This window comes from Macaca nemestrina, chromosome 15 (assembly GCF_043159975.1).
Source record: "Macaca nemestrina isolate mMacNem1 chromosome 15, mMacNem.hap1, whole genome shotgun sequence".
NCBI lineage: Eukaryota > Metazoa > Chordata > Mammalia > Primates > Cercopithecidae > Macaca > Macaca nemestrina.
In genome coordinates, this window is record NC_092139.1 from 2636723 (window position 1) to 2659843 (window position 23121).

General features: G+C 55.4%; 2 protein-coding genes across 5 annotated transcripts in view; one reads left to right on the top strand and one right to left on the bottom strand.

Annotated features, from left to right (window-relative positions):
• Window positions 1-14689, bottom strand: part of LOC105470543 (SS18L1 subunit of BAF chromatin remodeling complex) — a 40512-nt gene extending 25823 nt beyond the window's left edge. For 2 of the 4 annotated variants that reach the window (XR_011613171.1, XM_011722637.3), the window contains exons 1-2: window positions 14345-14689; window positions 6-82 (exon numbers count right to left, since the gene is read on the bottom strand). Coding sequence is in view for 2 of the 4 variants with exons in the window: in XM_011722637.3 (XP_011720939.2) it covers window positions 6-82; window positions 14345-14413 (146 nt within the window). In the remaining 2 variants the exon portion in view is untranslated. Of the gene's footprint in view, window positions 1-5; window positions 83-14344 lie in introns of those variants that run through there. The other 2 variants (XM_011722636.3, XM_071079085.1) reach the window with 2 other exon arrangements.
• Window positions 14690-14832: 143 nt separating this feature from the next.
• Window positions 14833-21847, top strand: LOC105470544 (proteasome 20S subunit alpha 7). Its single transcript, XM_011722638.2, has 7 exons — window positions 14833-15028; window positions 17295-17421; window positions 18351-18475; window positions 19090-19212; window positions 20009-20128; window positions 20848-20910; window positions 21627-21847. The coding sequence occupies exons 1-7, from the start codon at window positions 14933-14935 to the stop codon at window positions 21717-21719; spliced, it is 747 nt and encodes a 248-aa protein (XP_011720940.1). The 5' UTR covers window positions 14833-14932; the 3' UTR covers window positions 21720-21847.
• The last annotated feature ends 1274 nt before the right edge of the window (window positions 21848-23121 follow it).

Sequence of the window (23121 nt, forward strand, 5' to 3'; positions counted from 1 at the left end):
CTCACTGCGTGCACTCGGCTGTCTTGCCCTTGCTCTGGTACTCCAGGATGCACTGGATCAGGTGGTGGTTCTCGTCCAGCATCTGCGGAGAGAGCGTGAGCGGGCGCTGCCGACGCGGGGCTGCCGCTGGCCCTCGGGATGAACCGCCACCGCTACGCATCTAGTTTTCATATAGGTTGAGTGGCCCTTACGTGAAACGTGTCACATTTCAGATTTTTCCAGATTTGGAGGTATCTGTTTTAGACCCACCGGTTTGGCATCCCAAATCCGAAAACCTGAAATGCTCCGATGAGCGTTTCCTTTGAGCCTCATGTTGGCGCTCAAAAAGTTCTAGATTTTGGAGCACTTCAAATTTCCAGATCTGGGATGCTACGCCCGTTCTGTACATGAAGCTGTCGTTCCATGCATGGCCTCAGCCACCACAGACCAAACACTCACACATCCCTGTGCTAAGGACTTCGCCAGTAAGTGGCAGGGCCATCTCAGCCCACAGATGAAAACATGGAGGCCCCGTGCCTCCAGCAGCCCCCACCCTGAAGGACCCTCCAGCTTCCAGGGCCCTTGACTGCAGAGCATCTGTGCAGCAAGGGTCAGACAAGTCGACAGCAAGGATGTCAGGACCCCGTGGGCACCCCACAAGAGGCCCTGGAGCCCCCAGCTGGAGGGGACAGCCTCAAATCACAACCACACAGGGTGGGACACAGGTAGCTGCCCCCTCAGGATCAGCAGGGGTCCAGGGCACTCCTAGGTGGGGGGCATCAAGACTTCCTGCAGGGGCTGCCACCAACCGCGGTGGGGGAGGGAAGGAAAGGGTCTGGAAGGGGCAGGGACAGCACTACGGGTAGAAGAAACCACACACAACACAGGCCAGTGTGGGGGCAGGAAAGGTGGGTGAGACTGCGGAACCGGGCATGACCTGGACCTGGGGCTGGCGACCCGCAGCCCTCACCCCTGGAGTGCTGAAACGCAGCAGAACAGCAGGACAGGCCCACAGGCCACACAGGGAAGGCCAGTCCCGTCTTGAACCTTCTGTATCTTACACATAAAGTGTGTGTGCACAGACAGGGTCATGACTCCAAACCCAGATTAAACCAGTCTCAAGTGACTCAGGTGAAGGGCCAGATGTGGGCCTCCCAGAGCTGGGCCAGGGTCTCTGTGCAGGCACCACGTGCTCCTAGAACCGGCAAAACGGAGGCTTCTGGTTCAGGGACAGCCAGGCACACACTCTGCCAAGCACGTTCCACGTTCAAGATGGGCACTGCCAGGAACCTGTCAGATGCAGGGGCTCAGCCTGTCTGTGACCTGGTGACCCGTGTGCCTGGCCGCACCTGAGCAGCAAGGGGCTGGGCCCACAGATTCCCCAGGTTTCCTTCCCAAAGGGCCTCCCGAACGTGCTCGTGTGGCCCCAGGGGGTTCTGGAGCACTCCCAAATCAAGCGGCCCAAGGCCTTGTGTCCACACACCTGCACGTGCTCAGGATGTGCTGAGTCTGGTGGTTGGGAGGAGTGGGGAGGGGTGGGTGGCAGCAGAGGAACAGGGACTGGGGCCAGGCGGCATCCTGCACACACCACACAGGATGCCCACGGGCCATGGGGAGCAGGCACAAAAGAGCCGGCTCTTCCAAGGTGTCCACCTGGGGGCAGCACTGGGTGGCCCATGGAGACCCAACAGGAGGTGAAAGAGGAGAGAGGGGGCGTGGGAGGAGACTGAAAAGAGGGGACACCCGCCCTGTGACCAGCCGCCTCCACCTGCAGGGAAGCACAGGACTGAGCCCACCACACCTGCTGCTTTCCATAAAAAGGCCTTTGCTCAGAGGCTAGCACGCAAGGAAGAAGCCGTGCCTTTTCGCTCCACCACAGCGTGCTGGGTCATCTCAGCCCTGTGAGGCTGCTCCCAGCAGGAGCTCAACAGGCCCTGGAGCAGGGGACCCCTAGGGCAAGGGGAGGAGGAGCTCACCTGCCTGCCTGGGGGACCTGGGGCCACCCAGCTGTGCCTCCACCCTGCCACGTGGCCCCTTTAACTGCAGTCTGACCTTGGGGCCCAAACCCATCCACAGGCAGAGGGAGTCCAGGGCGGAGAGAGCCCAGCCAGGCCACCTAGCAGAGCAGAGCCCGGGCCCACAGCCCCAGCTAAGTGACTGCCCTCGACTCAGCTTCCTCCTCCGCCCGTCTCCACAACTTCAAAGTTGGTTTATCCTGCTCTATTTTTTCTTTAAGTTATACCTTCCCCCTTTCCACTCTTTATCACTTTTCTCCCTGCTGGGGACAAGGTGGCCTGCACTCAGCTGAGCCCAATGGGGCCGAGGAGCCGTCCTGAGACAGGGGCGCCGCCAGGGGGCGCTGCGGGCCAGGCTTACCTGTGGGCAGGTGAGGGTGAGTTCACCTGCCAGGCACTGGCATTCCAGATGGCTCTGCCTCCAGATGAACTGAAGGAAGGGGACAACTATGGGCTTTCTTGCTTTCCCTTTAAGTGCTTCCCCTTCTCGACTCCTAACCCCCAGGCAGAGATTGTCTCCAGAGACACGAACTAGACACGGCCGGTGTTTCAGCATCACTCCCAGCACGGGGCCGGGATGGGCCGGGGGGGCACAAGCCGCCGACTTCATTAAGCAGAGCCCCGTGGTTGTGCACTGGCCAGGGCAGTGCCGCGGAGTTTATACACGCACAACAAAACACAGTACTGGTGTGCGTTTTTAAAAAACTGGATACAGAGAACTTTCTCACATATGTTACACACATACCTATTTCTAAAAGGGCAGGACAGGTGGAACAAAAGGTGGCAGACTGGACGCCCCAAGCCCCACGCCCCGGCCGGCAACTGAGGATGGAACAGGTATGGCCTTCTACAGACAGAAAGGGGAGGGCACAAGACGGCAGCCACAGGAGTTTGAAGCTGAAGAGCACATGGACGAGTGATAACCAGATCAGTGCCCCCAGGGCGCCTGGCCTGAGCCACACTGTGCTGCGAAGCCCCACAAGGCTCAGGAATGTTAAGATTCCGGCACCTTTCAGGGTCGTCCAGGATCTGCTGGTAGGAGATGGGACTGGATGATGGGGGCGTCTCCAGGAAAGTGACCAGCCTGGAGGAAAGACACTGGGCACTGAAGGGAATGTGCACCTCAGAGCGAACCACAGACCGACCACACGCCTGCCTGAGCACAGCAGGCGGCGCTCCGGCCTCCAATCCCCAGAAGCCACAACAGTGCCATTTGAAAGACAAAGGCTAAAACCAGCCACAGAGGCCAAAATCCAGAGACGAAGGTTATGCAAGACGGAAACTTTTTTCTATTGCTTTTCTTCTGACACAGGGTCTCGCTCTGTCACCCAGGCTGGAATACAGTGGCGTGATCTTGGCTCCCTGCAACCTCCACCTCCCAGGCTCAAGTGATCCTCCTACCTCAGCCTCCCGAGTAGCTGGGAATACAGGTGTGTGCCACCATGCTTGGCTAAATGCTTTTTTTTTTTTTGGGGGGGGGTAGAGACAGGGTCTCCCTGTGTTGCCTCAGGCTGGTCTCGAACTCCTAGGTTCAAGTGATCCACCCGCCTTGGCCTCCCCAAGTGCATGAACCATTGTGCCCGGCCTGAAATTTTTTTTAAAAAATCCAACAAAACCTATTATTAATATCCTCACGAAGACAGCTGGTGCAGTGATGCAGGTTACTGGAGCCTCACAAAAGATGATGCTGGTTAGAAACAACAGAGGGCAGAGCTCTGGAGGTGAAAACCTGTTAGCCATAACACAGCTCAACAGAGGAGCAGAATACGAAGTTGAAGAAGAGTCCCGGAAAGCAGGACAGATCGACCGAGGAGAAAACAGAAAGATTGTGAAGAGAGGAGTGGACCAGCGCGGCCCTCCAGGAGCCCCAGAGATAGGAGCAGCGAGGAAATCACCCACCAATCCTTCAATCAGAGCTGAAGGACGCATTTCCCCATCGGAAGGGCTCTCAGGTGACCAGTCTGCCAAAAAAGACCAGGGACAAAGAAAGATCCTAAACATGACAGGAGAGAAAAACCAGGTTCCACGTGAAGGACAGTGAATTCTGAGGGCATGGAGCCTCCTATGTGGGCCCGCAGGGGGTGACAATCCCAAGGAGACTTCCGGAGGAGCTGTGCTCCATACACCCCGAGGGGTCATGACCTCGGGGGGGCTGATGGCCTGGCCTGAGGGAGGCTCTGAAGGAGAGATGAACTCACCACGGAGGCTTCCAGAAGGGCTATGGTCTGATCCTGAGGGAGGCTTCTGCACAGAAATCGTCAGCCGAGACCCCAACCAGGAATGAAGGGAGAACAGACGCACTTTCAGACCCGCAGGTTAGGAAAATGTACCCTGTACCCAAACCAAGGGCACTCGATGACTGGCTGGCATTCTTCGAAAACTGCCAGTCATCAAAGATAAGGAAGATGGACGAGTGGTTCTCAACCAGGAGATACTCAACAGACATGGTCCCGGGGTCCTTCCAATAATCCTTAATGATGTTCTACAAAGGCCATTACCGGGACAACAGGGAAGTCAAGAGTGAGTCGGAGCAGACGGCCGCGCTGCTGCCACATCAGCTCCCCCATTTCAATCTTTGTACAGTATCATGTCCATGTTGGCAGCAAAGTCACGCTCAAGTATTTGGGAGTAAAGGGGCACCAAGTCTACAACTCATTCTCAAATTGTCAGGGCAAAAGTAACGTGTCCACAGGACAGAAGAGGGAGGGGACAGCAAATGAGGTGGCGTTAACATGCGGGCAGTCAGATGAGGGGAGTATGGGAATTCTGTTTAAAGGGGCACATCCCAAACACCTGTTCTCAGGAGGCCATAAAATGATGCGCCTCCCTCCCAAAACCAAGGGAGCAAATCCCAGGAGAAGATCCAAGACCCAACCCAAGAGAAGCTAAAGGAATTTGGCCAACGGTGGGAGGCCCACGGAGAGCAGCCCCGAGACTGAAACCCAGAAGAATACCTGAGCGAAGGAGGAGATACACTAGTGACAAGTGATCAAAAAGGAAAACAATCAACAACTCCAGGGAAAACAAAAGCCAGGTAGGAAAAGCAGTCACACAATCCTGCGTGGTTCAGCAGTGAGCAAGGTGTCTGTCATCACCCGTCAACAGCAGAGGCAGATCCAACCCCAGAGAAAGCCACTCTGACGGGTATGAGTGGGAAGCGCAGGTGTGCAGCAGGGAGGGCAGACCTTACCTGGTGACCTGTTCTCCCTGGTCACCAGCCCTAAACCCGTTCCAAAGTGGCCACTTGGTTTGGCCTTGAGAAGGGCAAGAGGGTGCTTCTGAGAGGCAGGAGGCATTACTCCTCAGGTTACTCACACCCTGGTCCGGTCTGGCTGTGTCCCCACCCAAATCTCATCTTGAACTGTAGTTCCCATGAGCCCCACGTGTCGTGGGAGGAACCCGGTGGGAAGCAATTGGATGGATGGGAGCCGCTTCCCCCATGCAGTTCTCGTGATGGTGAGTGAGTTCGCACGAGATCTGTTGGTTTTACAAGCGCCTGGCATTTCCCCTGCTTGCATTTCTCCTTCCTGCCGCCTTGTGAAGAAGGTGCCTTGCTTCCCCTTCTGCCATGATTGTAAGTTTCCTGAGGCCTCCCCAGCCCGGCGGAACTGTGAGTTAATTAAGCCTCTTTCCTTCATAAATTAGCCAGTCTCAGGTTTTCTTCATAGCCGTGTGAGAGAACAGCGAACATACATGCCCACGGCACGTCTTGACTCCTCATGTGCCCGCGTGGCTTTGGTGAGCACAAAATCCAAAGCAGAAGACCCCGACAGGAGAAAAATGCACTGACAGGCAGCTGCGGCCCCCGCTCTGGAGCTTGTTGATCTCTAGTTTCTTACATGTCTGTGTTTATGAAAATCTCTAAAACAAGCATTTACTCACGGTATCATCTGCAAAATGACCTTAAAGAGGCCTGAAGTGAGTCTGGGGTTGCCAGGGCTGGTGATGGGCCCACCTGAGTCTCCTCTACCTGGTGGTGCCTCTAACACTAGGCTGAGCGAAGAAGCCATTCACGCGGCCCGGAGCGCTAAACATTTTCTGCATTTACTGCTGTCTTCTGCAGACACTGCTTCGCAGCTTCCTGATGTGCACTTGTGTGTTTTTCTGCATCGTGAGACACAGTTCTCCCCACCCTTTCCAGAGAAGCTGCGTTTCTACAGGTTCAGGGGTAAACCTGTGTCAGAGACGTTGCTGGCAAAGCACTGCAGCTGGTAGCCTGAGGCCTCCTGAGGTGAGGGTGCTGGGGACAGAGATGAGGTGGCAACTCCATCCGGAAGAGCTAGAGGCTGGCATCGGGGGCCGCAGTAAGGAGGGGTGGGGAGACCCCATCTCTGAGCATGCTTCATCAATGTGCCCATCCTAGGCCTGGGTGAGTGGAGGTGACAGTGAGGAGGTGCGGCTCGCTCTGCTTATGGTGGAGTAGGCGTGGGTGGCCGGTCAGGTAGAGACCAACGTGCGTGAGCATCTGCTCAAGGCCATGAGGCAGCGGAGCCCCAGGCTTCTGGGGTTGACCTCCAGCTGGGCTGGAGGCTGGGCAGGAGCACATGGGTGAGGTGGGGGAAGGGCGGCCCGACAGAGGAAACAGGCATGTGCAAAGGCCATGGGGCGTGTCCAGGAACGGAGGCCAGCTCTGGGGAGCTGGAGAAGAGGGGAACGGGGGCTGCTGGGGGACGGGAGTCCTGTGCCCATTGCAGGGGTTACTTTCTCAACTGAAGCCTGTGCTCACTGCAAAGGCTGGCTGGACCAAGATCCCAGCGGCTGCATACATCCACCACCCAATGCACAACAAACCTCCCCGAGCCGTGTGGTCGAAACATGATTTCTTAATTCCCATGATTCTGGGCCAGCTGGGAGGATCTTCTGCTGGGCTTGGCTGGGCTCGCCGCTGGGGCAGCTGGGAGACCCGGGCCTCCCACTCCCTCTCTGCATTGTCACCCCTGTGGTCTCAGGCTCTGAGGGGCGGCCCCAACGTGTCTCTGTTGGTCAGGCTGGCTGATGCCCAGGGCCAAGCCCAGCACCCACAGGGAGACGAACCCAAGGGGCACAGAAGCTGCGGCCATGGCGATGGACCATGCGGCTGAGCAGAGAAGCCGGATTTGGCAGGCGGGGACTGACGGGGGATACAGGGCGTGTCTTGGAGGGCCCAGGGCACAGCCAGGCACCAAGGATGGGGCCTGGGACTGCTGAAGCCCCACCGTGGGGTCCTGACTGGGTAGGCGAGGGAGTGAGGATGAGAACTGGGGACGGAGAGCAACTGGGGTCCCAGAGCCCACAGAGAGTAGGTGAAGGGCTGGGGCTGTCAGGCAAAAACCTGGGTGAGGGGCTCTCAGCAGAACCGTCTTGGCCGGGCGCGGTGGCTCAAGCCTGTAATCCCAGCACTTTGGGAGGCCGAGACGGGCGGATCACGAGGTCAGGAGATCGAGACCATCCTGGCTAACACGGTGAAACCCCGTCTCTACTAAAAATACAAAAAAAAAAAAAAAACTAGCTGGGCGAGGTGGCGGGCGCCTGTAGTCCCAGCTACTCCGGAGGCTGAGGCAGGAGAATGGCGTAAACCCGGGAGGCGGAGCTTGCAGTGAGCTGAGATCCGGCCACTGCACTCCAGCCCGGGCGACAGAGCAAGACTCCGTCTCAAAAAAAAAAAAAAAAAAGAACCGTCTCTCCCCAGTGACAAACCTGTGTGGGGCCCTGGAAGCCGGACACAGAGGAGGCCTGGGGCTCTGAGGCTCACTGCCCACGCTGGGCAGAAACACCTCCGGTGTCCTCGTGGTTGTCCTTTCTAACTGCAAAGACTTTCGGAACCTTTTTAATTTTGTAGGAGGAACCCCTGGCTCCTCCCACCCAGAGGCCAGCTCTGCTTCTTCTGGAAGCATCTCGCATGGAGTCCATGCGCTCCCCTCCCGACTCTGCACACACCTGATAACGTTCCACTCCCGCTGCTCCACTGAGTTCCCTTTCCTCTCAAAAAATCTCGGAAACTGTCCTCTGTCAGCACAGAGACCCCACCTGTCCCTTGAGCCCAGGAGGACGAGGCTGCATGAACTGTGATCACGTCAGTGCGCCTCAGCCTAGGCGAAGGAGCAAGACTCTGTCTTAAAAAAAAAAAAAAAATCCACCTCAATGTTTCCTATGCTCCAGAGAATTCCACAACATGGACACAACGTAGTACTCAGTCTCCTCGGACAGACGTTGAAATTGTTCCCTGTCTTCTGCCACTACACTCAGGGCTGCCACGCACTCCCCACGCATGGCGTGGACACAGACACAGGATCAACTCCTAGGAGTCATCAAGGTGTGAGAGGGACCAGCCTGGCAGACCGGAGAGCTGGTTGAGCATCAGCAGGTGGCTGAGCCGGCGATGGCACCTGTGCTAGCACCTGCCACTCCTGTTCTTGGGGCAGACATTGCTGACCCATCAGCTCTCCTTCCCTGAGCCCAGCCTGAGCTGCTCCGTCCTTGCCCCCAAGGTCAGCAAGCCGACACTACAGACTCCACTGATGGAAGCCAATGGGACCCTCTGAACATTCCCCCAACTGTGGAATATGTGTCAGTGTGTGGGCTTCAGAAGAGCCCCCAAATTTACACGTGCAGTCTCCTTGGGGGGAGCTGGCTGCTGCCTCATGGCCCCGCCACTGTGTGTTTGACAAGCGTGTGCAATTTCCAAGACTCTAAGAACATGTGAAGACATGCTTAACACACACAACAGCAGCCGCATCTGCACACGCCTTGGCAGTCCCTTTCAGTCTCATGGTGCTCTGGGGCGTCTCACAGCACAGCACAACCAAATCACTTTGCTCCTGACAGTTCCCAAGCTGAAGATGTGCTTACTGTACTAGCGACATGTGACGTTTGTGTGCATCCCGTCCATGTGCTGACACTGACTTTTCTTTTCGACACGATCCTGGACTTGCGATGGTTTCCTGCAGTATGGAACGGAGTCCTTACCTCCCTTTCCGAATGCCACGGATAAATTTCGGCCGTTCCTTGCTGGTTGCGTGCCTGATCAAAGGCTAAAGCTGACCAATGACAAGGCTGCCAGGCATTGTCTTACCCATACACACAGGCTAGGAGGGAGGCCACAGCCCTGTCCTCTTGCTAAAGACAAGGAAACTGGGCCACAGAAAGGTGAAGCACACATCACCATCGGCGGGATAAGAATGTGAGCCCAGGAAGTCCGGCCTGCCCCACCCTGCCCTCCTGCAGTTCCATGGCCCCCATCCTCATCCTGGTAACACCAAGGACCTGCCTGCTTCCCACATCCATTTCCAATTTGAGGAGAATATAAATAGGCCACTTCCGTCCCCATTGTGCACAGCAACTGTGGTGGCCGATTAGAATCGGACCAGCATCACAGGAGCCTCCTTCCCGCAATCGTCCATGGCACCTTCTCCCAACCTTTCGGATTCCTCTTGTGATCACAGGCAAGGAGGCAGTGGAGGTGCCTGCCTGGACCAGAGGAGAAGACCTGCACTTCCTCTTCCCAGGCCCCACAGGCCTTACGGGCCATCAGTGCCGGCCCGCTAACTGCCTCAGCACCCAGGGCCTGTTCATTCCTCCATCCACTGTACCACGCCACAGGGCGTGACCCCTGCATCCACTGGGGGTGGGCGTGAGTCCTGCATCCACTGGGGGCGGGCGTGACTCTTCCGCCATCTGCAGCCCGGGGATTCCAGGAAATCTGTCCTCGGACTCCAAGCACACAGAGGCAGGTGCCCAGGCTCCAACCCACTGGCCTGGGGCACAGACCGTGCAAAGGCCAGGAGCCTCAAGGAGAACATCCGGGACCGCTGGCTAGTGAGCGCCACCTGGGCAAGACCTGGGCTGCCTTCAGCTGCTGCCTCCAGACTCCACACTCAGCGACTGGATGGCAGACAGGGACTCTGGAGACCCATCAGCCTTGGAAAGGTCAGGGGTAAAGGGCAGTGGGCAGGCACTGTGTCTTTATCCAAATGCTTCCTCACCCTCCAGGCTGAGCAGGACTGGGAAGAGCACCTTCAGGAGCGCCCAGCAAGAGGGTGTATGGCCAGGCTTTACAGACAGAGGGGACAGAGGCCAGGCTGCGGCTGCTCCCTCTGGGACAATGCCTTTCTCCTGCCTGCCTCGCCCACAGCGCTCAGGCTCAAGGGCCTTGCAGAGTGCCTCCCTCACCTGACCTAAGACAGCAAGGAGGCCAAGCAAGGCCTGTGGCTGCGGGGTCCCTCCCCGGGGCTGAGCCCAGGCTCCAGAATGAGGGGACCCCACCCCTCATCCCTGGCGATATAAAGACAGGCCCCCGTGCTCCCCTTCTCAGGTGGGGGGAGCCTCTGATAGCGGGAAGAATGCTGTCAATCAGCCACGTGCAAGGGAGGCTTGGCATCCCCAAGCCATTCAGTCACAGGACAGCTCTCACCTTACAAACACTCCTAGCCAAGTTAGCTTGCGTTCCTTCAGACAGCAAGTTCCAGGTCTGAGGGAGCACACAGGGTGCCCACTGTCTGCTGGGTGTGCACCCCATCGTCCACACCTCATCCCCACCCAGAAGTGTGCCCCTTGCCCATGCCCCACCCCCGCACCTGGGTACCAAGGGCATGTGATAGGGCTGGTCCAGGTTCAACCACTCCCTGGCTCTCAGACCCTGGGCACGGCACCAACCCACCCCACAAAGGTCTTGTCTTCCCACACCAAACCCACACAGCAGGCAGACCCAGGGCCCCACCTCCTCTCAGCTCTGTCCCATTCCCTCAGAGCTCTTCCCCAACCCTGCCCTGCAACAGGCACTGGGGATCCAGACACCCAGCAGACGGGCAGACACCACTGCTATTATCCGGCCAAGGAAACCAATGAGAAAACCAATACTAACAGAAACAGTAACACATTTATTGACCAATTACTGTATGCCAAGCAGCAAGGAGGCAACCCAGGGGTCAAGTCTGGCCACATGGTCCGTGGTGACCACTGCAGCCCCAGCCCCAACAGCAGCGTAAGGAGCACACACTGGACAGTAGGACACTACAGTTCCCAGCTGGTGGCCAGAGAACAGCCAGCCAGGCCCAAGGGCCACTGTGGTGACATGGCCCAGCCCCACCACAGGGTTCCCTAGCACAGTCATGTCCCTTGTGGTGCTTGCTGCAGAGTGGTTCTGACCATCTCACCCATGCACTGCTGCCTGGTCACCACCAGCTACCCTCCCCACATCAGCCCAGCACTCCCTGCCCTTCCACTTTGGGTCCCCCAATACCTGCTCCATGCAGGCCAGGTTCGGGACCCTCTGTGACTCTCTGCCTCCACCTCATGGCTCTCTTTCTCTGAGCTAGCCCTCACCACAAATGCACTCTTGTGGGCTGAACTGTGCCCGGACCCCAGTCCCTGCGCATGGGAGGTACTAGAAACAAGCTATTTGAAAATGAAACAAAGATGGGGTCTTGCTGGATTAACGCAGGCCCTAAAACCAATGACTAGAGTCCTTATAAAAACTGGGAAATTGAGGCCAGGCATGATGGCTCATGCCTGTAATCACAGCACTTTGGGAGGCCCAGGGGGGTGGGGGGGGGGGCGGATCACCTGAGGTCGGGAGTTCAAGACCAGCCTGGCCAACATGGAGAAACGCCGTCTGTACTAAAAACACAAAATTAGCTGGATATGGTGGCACGCGCCTGTAATTCCAGCTACTCAGGAGGCTGAGGCAGGAGAATTGTTTGAACGTGGGCGGGTGGGAGGGCAGAGGCTGTGAGCCCAAGATGGTGCCATTGCACTCTAGCCTGGGCAACAAGAGCGAAACTCCATCTCAAAAAAAAAAAAAAAAAAAAGAAAAAAAAAAAGATGATGATGAAATCAGAGACTGGCTGGATACACCTACAAGCTAGAGAACACCAAGGGCTGCCCACAGCCATCAGAAGCCAAGAGAAGAGCAGGGAACTGACCCCTGGACTTGGGACTTCTGGCCTCCAAAACTGTAAGGGAATAGATTTCTGTCGTTTGAAGCCACCTGGGTTGTGGTAATGTGTCAAGGAAGTCACAGGACACTGACGCATCTACTTATTTCAAAACACTTCCACTGATGGAACCAGAGTCACAGATGCACCGGCACGTGCTCAGCACTAACTGTGCTCAGACACGACGAGAGGCTGGGGATCAGCAAAGAATTCATCAGTCACATGCTGAACTCAGGAGCCCAAGCAAGTGCTTCCTGGGCCACATGACGGCTGAGGGAGCATGAGACAGGGAACATTTGAGGGAGGCTTTGAAGGTTGAGTAGAAGTTGGCTTGGAAGATCCCCACCCACACACTATGTTGTTAAGGACAAGTTGTATTCTTCCTTCCCCTTCACTACCAAGCGGGTTTCAGAGGGGTCCCTGGCTTCTCTTAATGCTCTCGGCATGAGACTACTAGCACACACTGTGGACACAGCACACGTTTTAGGCATAGAACACGCTCCTCTCACACCCTTCTCAGCCTTCTCACACCTCCCAGTAAAAGATCCCTGGGTAAATATATTCACTGTCAAAACACCAAGCCCAATATGCAGCCTGCTGGCCCCACCAGGCCAAGTCAGCAGCCTAAACTAAAGACCCATTTCCAATGGTCAGCAGGCTGAGTTTCTGCCCTGGGACACACAGTCCACAGGTGCATTTCTTCCTTTCTAATCTGATGTTTGGGGCAGCACCTCAATACACACTTTTACCTGGAGAATTTGGGGAGCTTCAATGGAAGTGTGTGCGCAGTACAAATAACAGGACGAACGTTGAAGACAAAGGTAGCTTCAGGAACAATGACTGCTAAGGTCCAAAAAACCAGAGTGCCAGGAAATGCTCCGGGTTCCAACATTTGCCTCTGAGCCTAGAGCTTGACCTCCGCCTGGCCAAATGTTCCCAGATCAAGGGGTACCAACAGAGCAGACCCTGGAGTCACAGTCTGGCTGTGCCACTTACCAGCAAGGCACTCAGCACCCCAGGCTCCAGCGTCCACTTACCTGCAAGGCACAGCCTCCCTAGACCTCAGCGTCCTTAGCTGTTAAACGGGATGCCAGTAGCTTCTATGAAGAATTGGATGAATTAAAATTTATAAAACCCTTAGAACAGTGTCTGGGATACAGTAGGCACACATAAGTGTTTACTACGTAAATTAAAATGCCACACTTGTAAATCTGTGTTTCTGCTATTCTCAATCTCTCCTGTGCAGAGTTGGCCAAGGTTCTCATTTGTTAAGACCATCAAATTTCTAAAACTAGCAACAGCAAGGGTAGTCTCAAAATAGGCGATAGATTTAGGACAACTTCCACAGGAGACTGGCATGTCATCAAGGAATAAGAGCAACAGTCAAGGTCAAGGTGAACCCCCTTAGGGAGACACGCCGCTCCTGGGAACCTAGGAATACCACTGTTTATCCCTGCAATCCCACCAGGGTGAAGACGGAGTCGGAGTTGAGGAAAAAACGAATGTCACTCCAAAAGATGTTGCAACAACTGAAACGGGAATGGCTAATGCTGATTTTCTTCCGAATTTGTCTTCTACCGAAAAACAGCAGAAAATGCAAAGTCTCAATTTCAAAACTTAGGGCTTTGGATAACGGTGTCCCAAACCCCTGTAAACGCTGTCTCTTGAAATCCACAAGGCCGAACTTACGGAGCTAGAGGAAAGGTTGTGGAGCAAATCCATCAAGTTTGTTAGGCGAGGCGGCGGGGGAGGGTGTCACGCTGAAATGCGGCGTGGCCGCGAGAATACGGGTGGGCGGTGCGCTTCTTACGGGGCCGAGCTGCCTAACGATGCCCTCCAAATGGGCATTGGGAGGCGTCCCTCTGTGCCTCCATCGTCCGCGCCTCGCTCCAGCGGCAGAAGGGGCAGCCCTGGCCGCGGGCCCCGCCATCTCCGTGCGCCCGGAGGCCGGCCCGCGCCCTTCTCCACTCGCCAAGCTGAGCGCAGAAAGCGAGTGTCGCCCGCCGCCCGCCTTCGCCACCGAGACCGGCTGCGGAGCGCGACGAGCCCTCGCCCCGGCCCCGAGGGGTCCCCGTGCGCCCGGCACGGCCCAGGACTGTTCCCAGCGCGCGCCGCAGACTCGGAGGACAGCGCGCTCGGGGGCCGGCACCCTCCAGCGTCCGCCCGGCCCCCAGTGCCCCGTGCCCCGGCCCGAGGGACCCGCCGCCCCAACAAAGTTGGCGCAGGCTCTCCGGGGAGCGCCCCCAACACGGCCCGGTGCCCGCTGGCGCGCAGGCGTGGAACGCGGGGACGGGCACCGGGCCGCCGTCGGGGTTCGCGGCCGCCCGGCTGCGCCCCGGCTTTGTTCGCGCCCTGCGCCCGCCAGCTGCCCGCGCCCCGGCCCCGCGAGCGCCCGCCCTCAGCCCCGCCGCCCGGCGCCGCCGCCCCGGCCCGGCCCACCTTCTGGATGGTTTGCTGCGTGACCTCCCCTTTGCCTCTTGGCCGGGCGGACGCGAAGGCCACGGACATGGTGGCTGCGCGGGACTCAGCCCGTGGTCATCGGGGTGGATACTCCGGCTGCGCTCGGCGGCCCGAGGCGCTCATTATCCGCAGTAGCGGCGGGGGGGCAGGGGGCGGGGGCGCGGGGGGCGCCGCGTCATGGGCTCGTCCGCCTCGTCGCCGTCGCCGAGCCTCCGGGCCCGCGGCGCCGCCGCTCCGCCCTGCAGAAGGGTCTGCGGCCCAGTGCCGAACGGTGGCCCCCGGCGGCCCCCTCGCACCCAGCGCCCGGCCCTCCGCCGGAGCACCGCCTCCCACCCCCGGCCACCGGTGGTTCGGCCTGGCCCCGCCCCGGCGCGCGCCCGCACGTCCGCCCGACGCCGCCTGACGCCGCCCGACGCCGCCTGACGCCGCCCGTCGCCGGCAGCGCAGGTCACGGCGCCGAGGGCGGGGCGCGGGCGCAGTGGCGCCGGGAGTCGCGGGTGCGCGCGGGCCGTGAGTGTGCGCTTTTGAGAGTCGCGGCGGAAGGAACTCGGCCGCCGCCCCGCCGGCATGAGCTACGACCGCGCCATCACCGTCTTTTCGCCCGACGGCCATCTCTTCCAAGTGGAGTACGCGCAGGAGGCCGTCAAGAAGGGCTCGACCGCGGTGAGCCGCCGGGGCCTGCGCGGGGCCGGGGACGCGGGCGGAAGTGGGGCTGGGGAGCCGAGAGAGGGTCGGGGTCGGGCGCGGAGCTGTGGGCGCACGCGGGCGTGCGCGGGGCAGCGGCGTGGGCAGTCGGGGCTGTAGCTGAGCGCGGGCCCCGCTGCCGGTCTCCACGAGTGCCTGCAGAGGCGGCGTTTGGCGTGAGCCGCGATGGCCCGTTCTCCCCACCCAGCGCCTCGCTTGGGGCCCGGCCTCGCGTGGGGCACCGGGCACGCGGGACCGTGGCGACGCCATCTTGGGCACCCCTAGCCCCGGCCGGGCGCGTGGGTCGCATCGCCGACCCGGTTTGCAGAGGCCGGGCGAGGGCCGCTGCAGGCCGCGGGGGATCGACTGTGCGCTCGCTGGGGGCCGTTCACGCAGCCGGGTGGCTGGGTAGCGAACTGCTCAGTCCCCCGTTACGGGGACCCCCACCCGCCCCAGGGCAACACTTGTTCTCTAGGCCCAGGTGGGCTTCGGGAACAAAGCAGCTCGCTGGTCTGGCCGGTGGCGGGCGCTTCCCGGGTCCCTGCACTCTGCCGGAAGGAGCCTTCCCGGGGCCGGGCTGCAGCCGCCCGGGTCAGGACTGGTCTGAACACGGCCGTTTCAATTTTGACGAGGGCTCGTGTACATTGACCTTAGTGACATTGTTTGAAACTTAAATTCGTAGCATCAAGACGTGTCAGTTTTGTTGGTCAGCCTGTGAGATCGTTATTGTTTTATCACCTGGTATTCAGAGGTTTGAGCAGGCAAAGAAAGCACACACGGTTCTCTAAATTTTGAATTGTTTTCATTTTCTGAATCTTTGTTTTGAAATGAAGGCCCAGTTATTCATCAGGTGATCTAAGTCAGCTTAAAGAGCACTAGGAGTCGGCTGACCCCTGCCTTCCACCCCAATACTCCCACCTCCGCCAGTTGGCTGCACCTGGCTTTAACAAATCCATGTAGCTTCTCTGGGCCTCGAGTCAGTTGAAGGTCAAGTGAGTCAGTACCTGAGAAAGCTCCCGGAAAACCCGAACACTTGAGACCAGAACTTCTCAGCCAGGGATGGTTTTGTGCCCACAGGGGCCACTGGCAGTGTGTGGCGACTTTTCTAGTGGTCTAAGACCTTGCAGAGGTGCTCCTGGCATTTAGAGGGTAGAGGCCAGGGACGCTGCTCAATATCCCACCCGTGCTCAGGGCGGCAGGAACAGTGAGCTCAGCCTGCCCAGGTGCTCACAGTGCTAAGCGGGAGAAGCCCCTGCTCTAAACCAGGAGCCGCTGTTTATCCCAATGATGGTTCCCTTTGTTTCTGGCTTGACTCGGGGTTGACTGTCAGTGATTGTCGGTGCTTTTAGTAACAGCTACATCCTTCTCTAGTATCAGCCATAAACAATTTGGGATAACAGTTGACACCTTGTCCACTGGTGGCAAATCAGGCCCCTTCCCACGGCTGTCACGTGAGTATGTCACAGTGCAGGAAACAGTGCATTGTGGCTCAATACAATTTCACAACTACAGAAACACTGCCTTCAGAACACCAGACTCGAGTGTGAAAGTCTGAGGCTTCCAGGCTTTGCATGGGACTGTTTGATTCATTGGGTTGAAAGGAAACACATGCCGATTATATAATGGTTACTTACTAGCTATGCTGTAACTAAAACTACATCTCAGCATTTGAAAGGCGCAGGTTGGGCACCTAGGTGAGCACGCCTGGGCTAGCTCTACCAGCAGTAGATGAATGCCCCTGGGTTTGCAGGATGTGGTGCCAACCACAGTGACAGACAAGTGGAGGAGGAAGGGGTGTGGGTGCACACACCTTCCAGTGGGAGCTGCTACCCAGAGTACGTATCCCCCAGGACCGAGGTTCAAATCTGCTCCTAGTGCTTGCTGCCTGGCAGTAGAACCATGTGTCACTTTTTTTCGGAGGGTGGGGTGGGGTGAGGGGACAGGGTCTTGCTGTCTCTGTCTCCCAGCCATCATGGCTCACTGCAGCCTCCACCTACCAGGCTCTAGCGATCCTCCCACCAGCCCCCAGAGTAGCTGGGACTGCAGGCTTGAGCCACCACGCCTGGCTAATTTTTGTACTTTTTTTAGAGACAGGGTTTTGCCATGCTGCCCATGCTGGTCTCGAACTCTTGAACTCAAGTCATCCACCCACCTCAGCCTCCAAAAGTGCTGGAATTACAGGCATGAGCCACTGCACCCAGCACTCATGTCACTTTCTTATGTGGTTTGTGGATCTTAATTAAAGGTTGGTGTTCGAGGAAGAGACATTGTTGTTCTTGGTGTGGAGAAGAAGTCAGTGGCCAAACTGCAGGATGAAAGAACAGTGCGGAAGATCTGTGCTTTGGATGACAATGTCTGCATGGCCTTTGCAGGTACGCGTCGGTGGGGAGCGCTGTCTTACTCTCCAGAGTCTCAGCGAAGAATAGGGCTTTAGAGATTAACTCGGTGTGTGGGCTGTTGTGAGCCATATAAACTGAGTAAATGAAAATCATTTAAAAGAAATGAATTTGGACTTTTAAGTTGGCCAGTTTCTTTGGTGGCCTCTCTGCCATAGCGGGTGAAAGAGAAATGGCTAAATGGATGAAAACACTTCTGGCTGCTGTGCAATTTGACCTCCACTGTTATTTTTCTGTATCAGTCAGTTACAATCTAGAGAAAAGCTGGACTTTGTAGAGCTGACTGCATCTGTGGCATGGAGAGGACAGAACCACGTCCTGCCATCCCCAGCAGTAAAAAGGACCGCACTGGTGGATGCAGGCCATGCCTCGGCATCTTCTCAGCGCTGTTTTGGTCTTGCTCATTTCTCCTCTCAGCAGATCCAATCTGGGAAGATCTCAATTTATGTAATGAAATTAGGGATTAACTCAATTTCTAAGATTCCCAAGAGGACTCAGGTACCGTGTTTAAGTATGGTCCGAGGCACACAATTCTTCATATACAGACAGTCCCTGACTTAGTATGGTTCAATCTACAATGTTTTTAAAAATCCAGATTCTGCACAACAGCCAACAATTTTTTATTTACAATGGGTTTATGGGGTAGTCAATGCATTTTCAGCTGGGTATTTTCGACTTACGATGAGTTTAGCGGGATACCACCCCACTGCACATCGAGAAGCATCTGTACCCAATTTCTTAGAAGTTCCCAGGGGCTGACAGGTTCCACTGCCAGTCACTTAGAAGAGCTTTGCTGCCGGTTTGGGGGTCTGTGGAAGGTTAAATGCTGGGTCATCGTGTCCGTCCCCCAGCCTGTAGGTTGTGCTCTCTCTACTCCAGCAGAAGCCTCTCTGCTCTCCCTGCAGGCCTCACCGCCGACGCAAGGATAGTCATCAACAGGGCCCGGGTGGAGTGCCAGAGCCACCGGCTAACTGTGGAGGACCCGGTCACTGTGGAGTACATCACCCGCTACATCGCCAGCCTGAAGCAGGTGGGTGCCTGCCTGATCGCACGCTCACTTCTGGCAGCAGGGCAGTCACTGCTCCGCCATGGCGGGTCGTTCTGCCATGTCACTTCATGTGGATTTGCATGTCACTTCAGGTGAATCAGAAAACTGATTTATTCCATGATCCTGATCTTGACTTGCACAAGCGTAACTTGACCTAGCTCACCAATTTGAGTAACACTGTTCTGTTCTCAGGTCCTGGAATGGGATATTCCAAATTCCTGTGTCTAGAGGGAAATGATAGCTTTTGTCTTGCCATCCTGAGTTACTAGTCACCAAGCAGTTGAAGGGGGCTAGAAGCCACCCTATGAGGAAATGCCATTAACGTGTAAGCAGAATACATGTCTACCAGTCAAAGTAACTTCCAGTAACCTGAGTTGTCCTCCATGGTACAATTCTGGTGCTAGGTGAGTCTTTCTAGGAGTGAAAATGCAGAAAAGGATGTTGAAAGCTGTTGGCTAATACATCATTTCAACTGCTAATAATCTGAGAGGGGGCTTAGGCATGACTTAAAATGTTCATACTTTGACTAAGTACGGTTCTTTCCTCACATGCAATTTCTTAGTTGGATGGTACTGACCTGCTTCTTTTCTTGCTAGCGTTATACGCAGAGCAATGGGCGCAGGCCGTTTGGCATCTCTGCCCTCATTGTGGGTTTCGACTTTGATGGCACTCCTAGGCTCTATCAGACTGACCCATCGGGCACATACCATGCCTGGAAGGTGAGTTCATGACAAAACAAAGGGGCTTTGGACAATCTTGCCAGAAAAAGGCTTTGAGGGGTGGGAGGTCCTGGGCTTCCTGCTGTAGGCCCTGTATCAGTGAATGAGTCGGTTTAAGTTAACCTAGTCCTATGAGAGCAAGAAAAGTATTAAACATTGCTGTTTGGAAGAAAATCAAAGGGCAGCAAGCTGTAAGGATAGACCACATAAATTAAAATCCTCAGGCGGGTGTGGTGGTTCACGCCTGTAATCTCAGCACTTTGGGAGGCTGAGGCAGGTGGATCACCCGAGGTCAGGTGTTCGAGACCAGCGTGGCCAACATGGCAGAACCCTGTCTCCACTAAAAATACAAAAGAAATTAGCTGGGCATAGTGGCACATGCCTGTAATCCTGGCTACTCAGGAGGCTGAGGCAGGAAAATCGCTTGAACCCAGGAGGAAGAGGTTGCAGTGAGCCGAGATCACACCACTACACTCCAGCCTGGGCAACAAGAGCAAAACTCCATCTCAAAAAAAAAAAAAAAAAAAAAAAAAAAAAAGAAAAATCTCCCATTGTCTCTTGATAATGGAATAAAAGGTATAATCCCATTCTTGGTAAGAATTAGCACCAATTCTAAAGAGCTCTTTGCAAAAGGAAGCCACAAGGCAGGGCCTGTGTCCAGGGCTGCTGTCCAGCACTCCAGCTTGCCTCCTGCCACCGTCACTGGCTGGGCGGCCCATGTGGGGCAGCCGTGTTCCAGGGCTGGCCCTGGGTTGTCATGCCCTATGCCACGTGACAACATACATATCTGTTTTAGGCCAATGCCATAGGCCGGGGTGCCAAGTCAGTACGCGAGTTCCTGGAGAAGAACTATACTGATGAAGCCATTGAAACAGATGATTTGACCATTAAGCTGGTGATCAAGGCGCTCCTGGAAGTAAGTTTGCATTTGGAATCCAGGCAAGGTGGTGAAGATACCACGTTTTGGTGGTGACTGGTAGGTAGATGGGCAGCAAGGAAAGTGGCAAGGATCCAACAGTAATGCCTAATGACTGCTATGTGCCCGGCACTGCTCTGGTCTATGGTGTATCCTAACTGCTGTGTTCCTTGAAATAGCCACGCAAGGTGTGATCATTAGTGCCTTTATCCAGCTGGGGCAGCCGAGGGTTGTGCAGGGGCACACAGCATGAGAACCAGAGGCAGGATGTGAACCCAGCTGTCCAGCTGTGGAATCTGTTCTCCTCATGCCATCACTAGGCCTTCCAGAGGCTTGAACTGTTGCTAAAGTCGGGATTAGAGAACTGGAGATATGGTTGGGCTTTGTTGAGACCTTGAAGTGCTAGCAGGTGAAACCAGAGAGGGACTAGCTGGAAGGCCAGGCTGGAGTGTAGGCATCAGGATTCCTGGTGGTGACCACTATGTCAAGGGGAGGGCCTTGAGCACAGCTGCTGTGCAATAGAGAGGAGTCCCAGTGCTGGGAGGCAGGAGGGTGTGCAGGCATCCCAAGTAGACTTCATAAATGCATTTAGGACAAAGACACAGGTTTTGGGGGACTGGGACCTCCATTCCTGGGACTTGGGTTTGGGTACACACCTATTTAAGGTACTCCTGAGAGCTGCTTTTGTCTTGAATGCTCCTGTCTTCTATCCCTTCAAGGTGGTTCAGTCAGGTGGCAAAAACATTGAACTTGCTGTCATGAGGCGAGATCAACCCCTCAAGGTAATCACCAAGTTTGTCTGCTTTCTTTACCTGTGAGTTTTCTCCATGATCAGGGCAGTACCAGTTCAGAAGGAAACATCATGGGGTCATTCTGTGGTTTTAACATTAGGAAAATGGGCCGGGCGCGGTGGCTCAAGCCTGTAATCCCAGCACTTTGGGAGGCCGAGACGGGCGGATCACGAGGTCAGGAGATCGAGACCATCCTGGCTAACATGGTGAAACCCCATCTCTACTAAAAAATATAAAAAACTAGCCGGGCGAGGTGGCGGCGCCTGTAGTCCCAGCTACTCGGGAGGCTGAGGCAGGAGAATGGCGTAAACTTGGGCGGCAGAGCTTGCAGTGAGCTGAGATCCGGCCACTGCACTCCAGCTTGGGCGACAGAGCGAGACTCCGTCTCAAAAAAAAAAAAAAAAAAAAAAAAAAAAGGAAAATGTTTTTCTGAGGCTCCCCATACGTCAAAGAGAAGATTCCCATCTTCCTCTGATTAGATGGTCCACGCGTGTTCTCTGGGCATGCTGAGCAGCTGCCAGTCAGATCTGCTGCTGCTGCTTAATACTTGTCTAGGTCAGGCCAGCATCCTCTTGTTTTCCTTGAGGTCCCTCTCCAAAGAGGCTGTATGAGCAGCAGTGCCAAAGCCTGGCTACCCTCCCCAGAAGAGGGCGCTGGTTCCTTGGCACCTTGTTTGGCTTAGGTAACCATGAAGTTTTTTTTGATAGATTTTAAATCCTGAAGAAATTGAGAAGTATGTTGCTGAAATTGAAAAAGAAAAAGAAGAAAACGAAAAGAAGAAACAAAAGAAAGCATCATGATGAATAAAATGTCTTTGCTTGTAATTTTTAAATTCAAATCAATCATGGATGAGTCTCAATGATGTGTAGGCCTTTCCATTCCATTTATTCACACTGAGTGTCCTACAATAAACTTCCGTATTTTTTAACCTTTTTTTTTCTTTTAATGTGTATCTTTAGGTGCAATCATAGTATTCCTCTCATCTCTCACCCTTCTTTTTCAACCCTGAGCTGCCTTAAGTTTGAGCTTTCCTTTCTGTTCCTTGTGGCTAAGACAGCAAGCCAGTGTGGGACAGAGATTCCTCCCTTGGGAAATCAGCTGCTGCCCTGGGTGCTGCAGAGAAACCTGGCCTTCAGCAGACCCGTTTCTCTGTTGTAGACACAGAATGACTTCCATTTGCTTTTAGACCTTCATTCTAGTCCCCTAATGAATGTATAATGTCAAGGACACACACACAGGTAGCCCTGGGTTAATTCTGTAGAGCAGCAGCTTTGTTCAAAGCAGCTTTCCATGTCTGACTTTCATAGACCACATCTTGATGTCTGCTCCCTACTTTCTCTTGAAGACTGTTCTGGCTATTCTCTGCCCTTTCTTGCATTTTGGCTTCTAGTCCAGCAGCAGTTGAAGGCTTTTGTGTCCTCGGGTCACCCCTTTTCTCCCATGCTACCACTTGCTCTGGTCCTTGGTTTTGGGCACATACCTTCTAAAAAGGAGTAAAGGAGCCCAGATACATTTTGAGCTCAGCATAAAATGTACAATTGTCAAAACAATTAACATTTTAACAGCAAGGTCAGGTGGTATGCGATAACCTGACTACCTTGAGATTCTCTGGGAGGCAATACCTGTTTCACCAAGTCATCTAGCCGGGTGAGGACTGTGGCCACCAGTATCTGGCACACATAACAGAAGATTTATTTTTCTGTTGGTCAAGGATATCCATTATCCCCACCCAATGGCCACAGGCAGGTACTGAAAGGAGAACTCATGCAGCTGATGTGTCTCCTCATCCTCTCTGAGGACCACTTTTAAGGTCACCTGGAAACCCATTAGACTGAAATGGGATGCTCTGAGCCTAGAACCAGCCGTATCTTTGTTTTTCTGCATGGGTCCAGGGCGCAGCTCGCTCATGGCTGTGTAACCTGCTCTACGGTGCCTGAGAACATGAACGTTCCTGAGCTGGGGAGCTTGGAGGCAGCAGGAAGGTGGCAAAGGGGCCACTGCTTGATACAGGCGTTATCTGTGAACTGGGTTTTTAAAAGGACTTTGTATCCAGTTTCTGAGAGCAGAGCCATTCATCCCAGAAGGGTGGCCCACAGGGAGAAGCCGGGTCTGCTGGCTGCACTTCACCCGACCAATTGGGTCAGCTGCCTTGTTCCATCACCTGACGGGGCCCAAGTCTCCCCAAACTCCACCAGCCTAAGT